The 12,500-nt window shown below is 52.3% G+C and overlaps 1 protein-coding gene across 6 annotated transcripts in view; it reads right to left on the reverse strand.

The window, feature by feature from the left end:
* LOC125949691 (RIMS-binding protein 2) overlaps positions 1-12,500 on the reverse strand; it is a 90,371-nt gene that overhangs the window by 27,406 nt on the left and 50,465 nt on the right. For all 6 annotated transcript variants that reach the window (XM_049676968.1, XM_049676965.1, XM_049676966.1 and 3 more), the window contains 4 exons: positions 6,359-6,893; positions 6,138-6,255; positions 5,914-6,065; positions 5,627-5,818 (listed from right to left, as the gene is read on the reverse strand). In XM_049676968.1, coding sequence (XP_049532925.1) covers positions 5,627-5,818; positions 5,914-6,065; positions 6,138-6,255; positions 6,359-6,893 — 997 coding nt within the window. The remainder of the gene's footprint in view (positions 1-5,626; positions 5,819-5,913; positions 6,066-6,137; positions 6,256-6,358; positions 6,894-12,500) is intronic.

A 12,500-nucleotide genomic window follows, 5' to 3' on the forward strand; every position in this document is an offset into this window, starting at 1 on the left:
TCGGTGTCTTGTGATTTTTCTTTTGAATTTTTCCGGTCCTTCTACCATCGCTCCGGCCTCCGCGTTGCCGGCCCCTAGGACATGCTTCCCTATGCTCGAGATAACGAGCAAAAAAGGGGCAAAAATGGAAATGCTACCCGAAGGACACGGTGTTGCACGCGCACGGTCGCCGGTAAGCCGGTGACTCCCTTGCCGGTGGTTGAATGTTGATGATCGAGGCTTTTCGTACTAGTCGTACTTCTGCACTGCAAAAGGGGTGAGTGTGGAAGAAGGGGGGGGGGGGGGGGAACTGACAGGAAACATGCACTGACAGCTCGACGACACCGCTCGCAGCTCACACACACACACACGCCAGGAACAAGAGCACGTCGAGCTGAAGTTAATGACAAAGCGCGTCCAGCTCAACGAAGCAGCTCAACTCGCCCTCGAGGCTTCGAGGCTGCACGGATGACACAAAGGCCTACATGGATTGAATCGCAGGAACGCCGTATGTGTGTCCGTACGTAGGTGCGTGTGTGTGTGTGTGACGGACCGTCCTCGGAGGACCAGTTGAGGGCTTGTGTGAGAGTATAAATTCCAATTATTTACATGTCGCCTTCGACACTTGTTTCGGCCACGGAGATGGCAGATCTACGGTTCGGTTCGGTTTCGGGCCTCCGGGTGGTCACTCGACACTCGACAACAGTTGCTTCACCGAACCAGGGGACCACGCCTGGCGGTTTCTGTACTAGTCCACTTTTCCACGTCCGAAATCCGACTTCCTGCATTTCCTTGTTCGCACACATTCGTGCAATCTTCCATGCTTGGCCTTTCCATTAGGCCATTGTTTTCCAGGGGCCTCTGACGGTCGTAGAGGTTGCCTGGTTGCATTGAGCGGCATCAGGGCGCTATTTGCTGCACACTCTGTTGTAAAGCTTCCGGTAGTTCTGACTGACTCCGAAGGTCATACCAGCGCCCTGTAAGGACCAACCCGGTGGTGATGGATCCGTGCTACCCTGTTCCAGTGCCCAGGCAATACTTTTAATACGGCAATTGCACACCGAGTACCGAGTGAAAGTGTGCGAAAGCGTACAAAATGGTGTACTCAAAAGGATACAGAAACAAAAGGTAGCACGGAACGATGGGAATGCAACAACGCGTTTGCACGTGTACCTGTGTACCCCGTCCAGCCTGGTGTTTGTGTGCTCATGGCACCGCTACTTTGTATGATTTCAACCTGAAGTTCTGAAGCACCAAGTTGGTGCAGCAAAGGACCGTTCCTTGGTTTCGTGTTGATTTCTCGCTGAAAGCAACGACGACGACGACGACGACGATGACGATGAAGTCTACAAGAAACAAGAAGGAAGGAAAGAAGCACTCGTCCTTCCCAAGCTGGGCAGAATCCTTATCCTTCCCACAAGCGACCACACATCGCAGAACCGTGTGTACATGGTCACAAGTTCTTGTCACGTGGGATTTAAATTAATAAGAACACTTTGTTCGTGCCTGGGCGCTACTGGAAGACTGGGTAGTGGAAGGGTTAGTGTTTTACCGGAGTCAGTGGCACGTCAAGGACTCGACTCGGCCAGAAATGAGAAAGGGATAAGAGGATTCTTGTGCAAGTTCTTTTTATCATCCAGCGTGAACAGAAAAAGTAGGCGGAGATCATGTGAAGCAGAACTTTGTAATCTCTCCGCTCTCCTGGTCTGTTGCTGCTGGTGTGGTGCTTCCATCTGCTGCACAGAGCATTCGTTCTTCTAATTCGTTTTGTTCCACGCTACGGGTCGCGGGATGTACGATATAATCTGGATGTCTGCGGATTGCGTTGATAAGAAGACCGAATGGAAAGAACTGGCGAGATAAGAGATGTTCTTTAACCAGAGTGTGACAACAGCAATTCAGCTCAGGATGTGCGGGGTTCTAAATTATTCTTTTTTTTCCCACAATTCTGGGCACAATGTTTTGAAAGCCTTCCGCTGAGTTCCGGACCGCGGATGCATCCGCCAGAAGAGGTCTATATTATTCCAGCCGGCTATTCTGCATAGTCTGTTATGATTCTCGCTGCTATCCAACCTCCGACCGTGAATTTCCCCCCGCTATGCGCGGTAACCGATGAGGACGATGAGTTTACTTCCCCTGGATGCCCTGGCATCCGGCGAATGCGAGATAAGACGTGTTATTGTCGGTGCCCGCAAAAGGCAAAGTTCATGAAGGGGAGTTGGGTAAGATTTAGTACCAAACCTTTTTCAAATCGTGGGCGCTGGAGCCGCCCCGTCGTGGTGCAGGCGGTTCTGATTTGGCAACCATTCAAGGACGAAAGTGCAGCAAAATACGAACTCGCCATTGTGGGCGCTGCTGTGGCTGTGCCCCGGGCGCAGACAGACTGGAACCGGGCGTTTTGATTGAACGTTACTTTCGGGAGGAAAATTCCCCGAGAGAGAGAGAGAGAGAGAGGAGAGGTTGTAACCGATGGTGACCGAGGAGACTTGAGGGATGCCTTCCTGTTTTCCAGTTTTGAAAAATGTTTTTCCCCCGAAAAGCATCGATCAATAGTTTGTTATTGTTAAACCCGGGGGAGCGAAAGTGGAACAGTTCGGTGAAGCCGTACCGTCGCATCGACATCAAATTTACCTGCGAGGTTGCGAAAAGCAACGACCCCGAGCGTGTTGCATGTTGACTGCGCCACCACCGGCCGGTTTGTCGCCGGTTCTAATGTGCGGCTGGCATGCGAACCTTAAGCCGTTCGGTCGGTCAGGAGAAAAGTGTTGAGGCCCATAGGTGTGCGAGACATTTCAAGCAGTAGAGCACGCGCTAGAAACACTGCTTAATGAACTTCCTTCAGTTTGCTGCAGAAGTTTTCAGGTACGCTTCGAGTCCTAACTTTCAGGCGGAGGCGGAACGACTCGACGACGACTAGAGAAATCTAATCGCGCATGTGAATCGAGTTGTCAGAGCGCTGGCGCTGGGGCGAAAGTTCTGCTGGTGCTTATCAGGTGCTAAACGTGCTCAAGTTGTGTGTCCCGCGTGGAATGTTGTAGTTGTTTTCCTGCTGCTTACTTCTGCAGCAGCAGCTGCTTTCGCGTAGCATAATAATTTGATACCTTTCCACTGCTTCTTCTTCCGCCATCTTCTTCCGGGGCGCCCACATTTTAGATTCCATCACTCTGATACCCAGGCAAGAGCACGTAAACTTCCGTTTCATCATCTTAAAACACGGGCCACCTCCGTCGCTCCGTCGATTGGATTGGATTAGCGGCATGTTCCGGCGCTCCATCGTCATCCAAAACGGGTGCGATCAAGTTTCATCTTTTTCTTCCTCTCACTCCGCAGGCGCAGGTTTCGCGCGCCGTAAATTAGCTTAAAGCTTCATTAAAATTAATAGTTAATGTTCGCGGCGCACACACACTCATATCGCGCCGACATTGCTGCAATGTGAGCCCCACGAGTATCGTGCCCATCCCGGTGTCCCCGCACCCGGTCCATCACCGAGCCCCGCCATTGCGCGTATTTATCTTAAGGATGAAAATGATTTTATGCTAACATCATAATCTCTCGCGCGCGCTATTTACCTTTCAGCGGAAGCAGCACAAAACCCCGGGCAGCGCGTGCCATTTGCTCTTCGTCGTCGTCGTCGTCGTCGTCCGGAGACCGGCCGGGTTCCCTGGGTTATCCGGGAATTACTCCTCGGCGATAGTACGCCACGAAACTCACGTATCAGTGCTAATGGGCTCAAAATGGCTTGCAACATGGCCGGGAAACGGGGGCTTTTACGTGACATGGAGCAGGCCGGGGGGGGGAGGATGCTTGTGGAGCCTCTTCATGGCCACCTCCATTCCGGGTCACACGAACGTCGGACGAACGTCCCGGCCACAGCTGCCACGTGGGATGAAATTCGCTTGTCCTCGCAGCATATCGTTTCCCGGGCCCCGGACATCTGTGGTCGGCGGCGATGCTATTCCCTGCTGCCACTCGGTGGTCTGGTCTGGTCGCGGGAGTAGTATCTCCGGCATAACTTACTGACCTGGATATTGATTTATTGCATAACGCTTCAAGCTTTTCATGCGACGCATAACGGGCGGGGCCCTGGAAACGGTCCCGGGATAAATATCTGCCGTATCCCACCCAGCGGACACACCGGGCACAAAAACACGATCCAAACAGGGTCAGGGTCACCCCCCCCCCCCCCACCAGCACGTGTGGTGTACATGGCCTGCCGGGATGTGGCTCAAGATTCGAGGATTACGCACTGGTGGTCAGATGGGAATGGGATGGAAAGGTGGGCGAAAAAAAACCGAGGAAGGAATTTCTCCGTTCTTCCTGTTCTCGGTCCGATTTCGGCTTTGATCTCAAATGAGGAGGAAAGATTTTGCGACGATAAAAAGAACGCGCGGAGCTGGGATAAATCGTTCGCAGGCATGCGGCGATGATGGAACGATAGAGCTGGGTCGAGGTGGATTTTTTTTTTGGGACGGAAGTATTCAACCGGATCGACCGGATCGTACCACTAGCGCAAACGGCGATGGGAAGCTGCTCGGGGTTATGTCAACTAACTCGCTCCGAACGGCTCTTTTCCATCGGAAATTAAAGCAGGCGCTGCACCGGGTAACTATAACGAAGGGATCCCGTCACCGTCTAGATAAAGAGCGACGTCATTTTCTAACGCTCAACTCAGTGTCAGTCTGGCACTTTGCTGCACGACGATTACCGGGCTCCAACCGGGTACCGTTGGCCATCGGATCGAGGGCTCTAACGAATCGCTCGCGCGAACCGGCGTAATGGTGCTGCTTGTTATTGAAGACGATATCCGAGGATATCGTCGTCTGTTTTCTCTGTCACGCGTCAGGACCCAGGACTATGGGAAAGGCGTGTGCCAATCCACCGTTAGTGCCGGTAGCAAGTAGCGGAGGCAGGAGAAATGCTTTCGAAAATGTTTTCGAGGAATTTCCGGGGAATTCTTGGGAATAATTTCGACGGCACATTTTGACAACGGCACATTTTGACGGTCTTCACTCTCAAGTCTTCCAGCCTTCTGCCGGTCGCGCTGGCCTAGGGCCCTGAATCGGGATTCCCGGGCGTCGGCATTTGAAGCCGTTATTTTTCGCATCGTTCACCGACATCGATAGCGTTTGGGGTGCTCCTAAGGCTGGATAAGTAAGTGTGTAGGAGTTTCCGTGGATTTTACGGTTTTCGCTCGCTCGTGGGCATCAGTAGTGTTGTGTCGCTATCGTGTGTTTCTGTTGGTTTTTTTTTGCATGGCGCTTGACAGGTTTTAGAAGGAGCTCGAGAGGAAGTTTGGGGGAAAAAAAATCTTAAAAACAGCCAAACACACAGACACGCTACATAGAAGTGCTCACAGACAGACAGGTACACTACGTTTGCCACTGAAGGTGCTAACATTGAGTGACTAAAGGGGGTATAACAATAGAGAGAGAGAGAGCAAGAGCGAGAGAGGGAGAGATAGAGAGAGACATAGAGACAGAGAAAATATGTGGGAGATAGACTAAGCCGAGAACGAGTAGACGAAGAGCACAATGGGAATCCGACCAGGGAAAACATTACTTAGGAAGGGAAAACCAGCAAAAGGAGAAAAAGAAAAGAACCGGGAAACCGCAACACAGCGGTCCAGCACCAGTGCGGTCGGGCTTACCGGAGTCCGCCTCGTCGTCCAGATCCTGACCGAGATCGGTGTGAGTTTCGCTAATCCGTGCCAGATCCTCCGATGTGTGCGGTATGAGCGGATTGCTCGAGGGCAACGGTGCCGGATCGAGTGGGATCGGGGCATCGTCCGCATCGCGTAACGTCGACACCACGGCCTGATGGAACTCCAGCAGATCGTCACCTAGCGAGACCACGAGAACCGGTTTTTGGGGTTTGAGATGAAGCGTTGCACCGCAGGATGGCGGTTCTGGGTTTCCGCCGTCCTCGGATGCTTACCGACTAGTCGTTGCACGAACGAAGCCGGCACCAGTCCTCGGCGCCCATCCAGCAGCTCGGCATCGAAGTATCCACCCTGGGGTTCACCGTTACCCCAGACTAACAAATAATCGCCAGCGCACAGCGCCAACTCACCTTCCGATCCTTCCACACTGTCGCAAAAGAACAGGACAATGTAGAGTCAGTACAGAGGACACCACCAGTACAGGAAGGGTACTACTTACTCTGGTGGATCGTATGAGAACCGTGCAATGAACACACAACATCGTCCCTTTCCCGGAATGTCCAGCATATCGACCTGAGGTTCTCCGGTACCGTTGAGATTTAACCCATGGGATCGCGCTGCAATGGAGCAAAGGCAGAGAGAGAGAGAGAGAGATAGAGAAAGAGAGAAATGAAATCCCAATCAGAGTTATCCTGGGGGCCCAGCAAGGTCCAGGCTTACCGTCCAGGTCCATACGATCGATCAGCGATCGGTTCTGGGTGTGCATGAACGCCGGATTGACACCGTCGATGCCACTATAGCTATCTAGGCCCCAGTTGGCGGGCGGAATGGGCGAACAGGGGGTACCGCCGCGCTGGCCGTACCGTGCCAGCAGATCCAGCTCGTCCAGCGGTTTCATGTTGAGCTTCGAGGTCAGGCCACCGGTGGCGCCACTGAGCAGCGGGTTCGTGTAGGTCGAGTAGGACGAGCTCGTGTTGTAGTTGGACAGGTTTGTGCCGAGCGTGCTGGTGAGCGGATTGGTCGAGGTAAGATTAAGGCCCGTACCGAGCCCGGACAATCCCGAGACGACACCGCCAGCACCCGTGACGCCGCCGGTCGTGCCGAGTACGCTCGCCAGCCCGCCGGTGGTGGCCGAGTGCGTCGGGAAGGTGTAGGATGAGGCGACCGGTGCCACGCTCAGCCCGAGCGTGTAGCTCGCCGATCCCGACGGTATCGAGTGCGTGTTGTGTAGCGATAGGACGGGCATGGTCGAGCTCTGCGCGGTGGCGATGCGATGCGATGCGAGGACGAAAGGAATCGAAAACCGAATGTTAGCCAACCATGTTGCCATTAGCCCAAAAAAAAAAAAATCAAACCAAACACGTCGCTCTCTCGCTCTCTCTCTCTCTCTCTCTCTCTCGCACGCGAGTGCAGCTTCCTTTCCCTCCCGCAGCGTGATTCTGAAGAGCGTTCCACTCCGTTCTCACCAACACCGAGGGGTCCCCTTTCAAGGATGATTTGGATTGTTTCTTGTTTTTGTTTTTCTGGGGTTTGGCGGGTGAAATGATTGGTGAAATGTGAATTGATTGTGTGTGCGATCGTGTGTGAATCCCCTGGATGAAAAACAGATTATCCCGGGAGGTGAATAAAAAAAAACCCCCGGATACTACACTCCTAGCCCTGGGAACTACTGGCATTTGGGTGTGCGTGTATGTGTGAGTGAGCGTGTGTGTGTGTGCGTGTTTGTGAATGCAGACACAGATCCACCGACCGGTGCGGTACCAGGCGGCTGGAATTCCCAATAAAAAGCGATCTCCCACTACCCTTCATCTTGCATTCAAATGAGAAACGGCGACGGCGAAAGCCTTCATCGTCATGAATATGGTAATGGCTCCGTGCGCGACTCCGTTCCGTTTGCCATTTTGTCATGCCATGAGACAGTGGAGTGTCGAGACGGGCGGTGCGAGTACGACGCTCGGTGGTACTAAAAATGGTGATTGAAATGGGGCCGTGTCAAGAAGGACGCGGTGATCTGGCAGCGTTTGTCACGGGGAAGAGGTTTTTGAGGGAGACTTTTTAACATTCCGGATGCATGACGAGAGCCAGAGAGAGAGAGAGTGGCAGCAGTGGCACGCCGGGGCACTGCTGTGCACGCGTCGAAGCCTGATAATTGACCTCAATCTGTCTGAAGTCTCCGAAAATGGCGTTGCTCCAACGGAAGCGCCTACTTTGTGACTAACGAAATGTCAACGTTCGTTTATGCGCTACTCTGCACTGTACTGTTAAGATTTTAAAGCCCTTTCAACCCTTCCTTTGGGCAAACTCATCTGCAGGAAAACCGGCGTTTCCGGCGAATATGTTTTCAACTAATTATGCTCACAGCATTTTAAAAGCAATATTACTGATGGTAATGGGGTTTTTGCGCTGGATAAACTACAACGGGGCTGCTCGGTCTCGGTTTTCGGTTTTACAAAGCTCATCCGCGGGGAAATCACTTCGCCTCCGGGGGGATCGTGAGCATATATTTGGGGGAGGCAAATATTTAATTTCCAGGTAGCAAGCCTTTGGGGACGAACTTGAAGATGTAGAACATGCGGTACATCCCACACAGGTCTGTACGGCACTGGAGCACAGCACGTGGTGATCCTTTCTTTCACGCCCCCCCCCCCCCCCCTCGTGGAGAATCCTTATCAGACGATGGAACAGGACCGAGAAGCCAAGGTCCCAGACGTTCAACGCTCGGTAACGTTACATGCATCGACACCCATTTATATGGAACGCTGTTTCCAGTGTTTCTGTTTCTTGGGAAACCGCTTTTCCAACGATAGCAGTACTCTGCAGAAAGCTAACACACAGACGAACGCACGCGCACACACACACACACATATCTAAAAACACCAGCACACAACCGCACTGACTGACTGACACAAAAAAACACATGGGGGAGCGCCGTTCTGCGTTCTGGGGAACCGGAAACCAACCCGTATACCCGGCTCTTCGTTCTGTATCTCGTAGCTAAGTAATGAGCGAGCGTTGATTCTTAATTAAATGTTCCCCCATAAGACGTTTCGGGGGAGGGGATGCAGATGGCGAGGGCCGACGGTTTGTCGTCGTGGAGCGGAAAAAGAAAATGGAAAATACCTTTCAACCGAGCACACACACACACACGCGTATGAGTGAGCAGCCACAAAGGGAAAGGATATGGTTTCGGTCCGTCTCGGCGACTGGTGGAGCCGTTTCTTCGTGCTGTTCCGGTATCGAGCAACGTTCACCGAACACTGGACCGTCTGGTAGAAGAAAGGGTGTCCTCTCTTCATTTCGCTCCCTGTGCTTCGTTTGTTTCAATCTTCTCACAAGAAATGTGAACACACACACACACACACGCGCGTGCAGAAATAATCATACAAAAGGAAGGCCTTTCGCCTTAAGAGCCGCCCAGATCATTGTCATACGCAGCCTCGCAGAACGTGGAGCCTAGCGAGCGGCCAAGGAATCGCGCTAGGGAATGCGGAATGCGGAAGCTGCGGAAGTGGGAATATCCTTTTTGGGTTTCCCTTCGGTTTTCCGTCCGATCCTGTGCCAAACTTCATGGCCAGTTGCGTTGGCTGCGATGACTTTTGGCGCTCTACTCTCACCACTCGCGCACGCCGAGCCGTTCTTATCGGGCCATCCAAGGCATCCCAAGCGTGACCAACCGACCAGACGTTGGCGCCCGGGTGAGAATGAATGAAGGACGGAAGCAAGACGGAAGCAAACGCGGTCGCGGCGAAGACGGCAGTGGCAGACGACGGTCGCTCGAACGATGTGCCGCATAAAGACGCATCAAGCAAATGGTCGCCACGCAAACGTGGAGCCGCCCCACCGGCCGGCTTCGGCTGTCATCAGCGAAAATGGCGGAAAATCTCATCCGATCCTAACGAGCCGATTTAGGCGCGCACGAGAATGGGCCAAAGGCTGACCTGCCTGCCAGCTTCGCCTGACGATTGTCATTGACGATGCGTCTGCTGTGTGAGTGTGTGTGTGTGGGTACGAGTTAGTGTGGTTTCGAGCTGCCACTTTTTTCATCGTCTTTTGGGGGGCTTCATTTCCATTTTTCACGCAGCATCCAATTCACACTCTTCCGGTTTTTACGGGATGACGCAGTTGTCTTTGCGTCTGGATCTACGCTGATCCGCTGCAGACTTCCATGCAAGCGGCCACCGTGGTGGTGGCCAAAGGCTGGCAGCTGATTACTGAACACACACCTACACGCTTCGAGATGATTTCCGTGGCCCCGTTGAAGATATGTGACGCCGAGTGACAGTTTACGAGAATGCAGCAATTATGAAACATAATGATGGCAACAAATTTCCCACACATGAGGTGTCGAGTGTTAGCAAAAGAACCAACGGAAAACCGGAAAACTTCTACCGAATGCAAGACTTGTGTTTAATGGTGATGATGTGTTAGCTCGTCAGGGCCCATCAAAGCGATAAAGGTTAATAAGCTCGACTCCGTGTTTTAAGTGATTTTTCAATCAAAAGACAATAAAATGGTTAACGACTTCTCGCGTCACATTTCCAGCTAGTCTCGTGGCGTGGCCCAAGGCTTGCTGCGAGCCGGAAACATGCCAACACGACCATTAAAAAAGGTCGTAAGCACTGGTGAGCAGCGCTGTAGTACGACACCCATTTGTGGTTCAAATCTCGGTAACCACGGGACGATCTGTCAAACGGCCAGCAGCAGGCGCAGTAGGCGTCGGGAACAACCAAGGTGACTAGAAATGCTTCTAGCCTTCTTGAATTTCCAGGAAGTAGTACCTCTACATAGGTTTGTCTATCGCTTACACAACGCTAGCTGGATGAAGTCTTCATCCTACCTTCCTACCTTTTCCGTGTCATGCGGTCGGCCATCCCGCATCTCCGTAGGGACACGCCACTGAAAACAATAAATGGAATGTCCCAAAATGCCGTCGCAGGTCAAAGGGTTCGCCAGCACAGCAGCCTGGTCCCGTGTAAGATAACATGTGTTATGGAATGTCCACTGAATGTCTCCGTTTGTGTGGATCGCTTCCACTCAGGGAAAGCTGCCTCCGATTTTCTGATGTGTCCCCGGGTGTTCGATTTATTTTATTATTTCTCCTTTTCTTCGTCTCATCTAGTCTTCTGCGAAGATCTGCTGGCTAAATCGGACAGATAGCCAGATGTTGCACAGAACTACGGGGTCTTGGGCGGTAGACTTTATCGACGGAATTCTCTCCGAACGGGATGAGGACGCTGTTACATGCCGGCAAACGAATGATTGACACCGGGTTTTGGATTGGTCGCTAGAATGGGATGGGAGCTAGAAGCTTCGTCTAGAAGTCGATGGTCGGTCGAATCCCAATGGAGGCTCCAGGATCCTTTTGCTTCCAAGATCGACAATCGACGGCGATATACGACTTTGCACAAAACTTTCAAAGGTCACGATGTGTCTTCGTTGGCCGTGTCTGTGTGCGTGCGCGCGTGCGTGTGTGCATGTGTTTGCGTATAGTTCGGGTTCGGGTGAGTAAATCATGAGATGCCAAACAAGCGACACAAAGCAGTCAACTCACAACGACGATAACTGCGAGCGGACTGGCGCCATTATCACGAGCCAAGCCAAATGGCAACCCATCCACAATGCTTAACGTGTGTTGGTTGGTGTGTTGGAACGTGCCTCATGCTGAGGAGGGATGAAAAATGGTGCATCTACTTGCATCATCTTGTGCTAGTGATTGCACTGCAGCACCGCATTTCGACTCGACCAGAGAGAAACCATGATGGTCCCGACATGCTGGTGCTGCGATGTAACATCGCCACAGAGAGTGAGAAGGGGGGGGGGGGGGGTTTGGGGGCGATATTCTAAATCAATTTTATGTCCCAAAGTTGCTTGTTGCCCCTTGCTGATGATGCTTGCTTCTGTAACACCGCTCGAGGCCATCCGATAAGGGCGGTGTTCGTTATGGCTCCATATTTTTATGGCTTTGCTGTTTGGAAGCGATATTGAACATCACTTCTCTTCCCGGCAGCATCGACTTTACATGGGTTATAAAAGAATGAATAGCCTTGTTTGGCAAAACTACTGTACTGTACTATTAAGGCACCAGCGCTCGCAGCTTCTTCTAGTTCGCTCATTAATCCCAATGCTACTTGGATCAACCCAGCGACCTCGACCACTTGATTGATGTTTCCGAAGACGCGAAATGATTTGCGAATTCCGTCCGTTTACCGTGTAAGTAGGCCGTGTGCGAAAATGGCGAACGCCATTTTACACTCCATCGATCTCGATATCTTGTGGTTTCCGCAATTTGTTCAAATTTCAACAGAAAAGAAAAGCGGGGAAAATCGCTTCCACCATGAAAACATTTTCCGGCCGGGAAGGCCCGATGCACTGCTCTCCACTAGCAGCGGCATCCGGTTGCGGAAGGAAGACCGCAACCCCAAGGACCACGAAGCCCGAGCGAAGTGGGGCCACGTCAAGATTGGAGTGATTTACATGTTTACCGATTGTGCGCTGCCACCCGGAAGTCTGTCGGAAGACTCCAGGAATACCCCACCTCACTCGCCACCTCCACCGCGAGAAGGGCAAACAAAAAGGAAACAAGAAACGTTCGATAAATGATTTGGATTCGGCAGATCACCGTTGGACGTTGGACCGCCTCAAACACACTCCTTCGCGTATCTTCAACCTTCGGCATCTCCCAAGCCCCATCTAATTGAGACGAATGGGGGTGAGCTGCGGTGAATTCTAAATTTTATTACCAAACACACACACTCTGACATCCCGCGGAAGCCACACCGTTATGTGGTGGCTGACCGACGTGAAACGCTCCGCCACTTCCGACACGATCAAGACACACTCCCGGTATGGTGTATGACGGGAA

The sequence above is a fragment of the Anopheles darlingi genome, chromosome 2 (genome assembly GCF_943734745.1).
Source record: "Anopheles darlingi chromosome 2, idAnoDarlMG_H_01, whole genome shotgun sequence".
Lineage (NCBI taxonomy): Eukaryota > Metazoa > Arthropoda > Insecta > Diptera > Culicidae > Anopheles > Anopheles darlingi.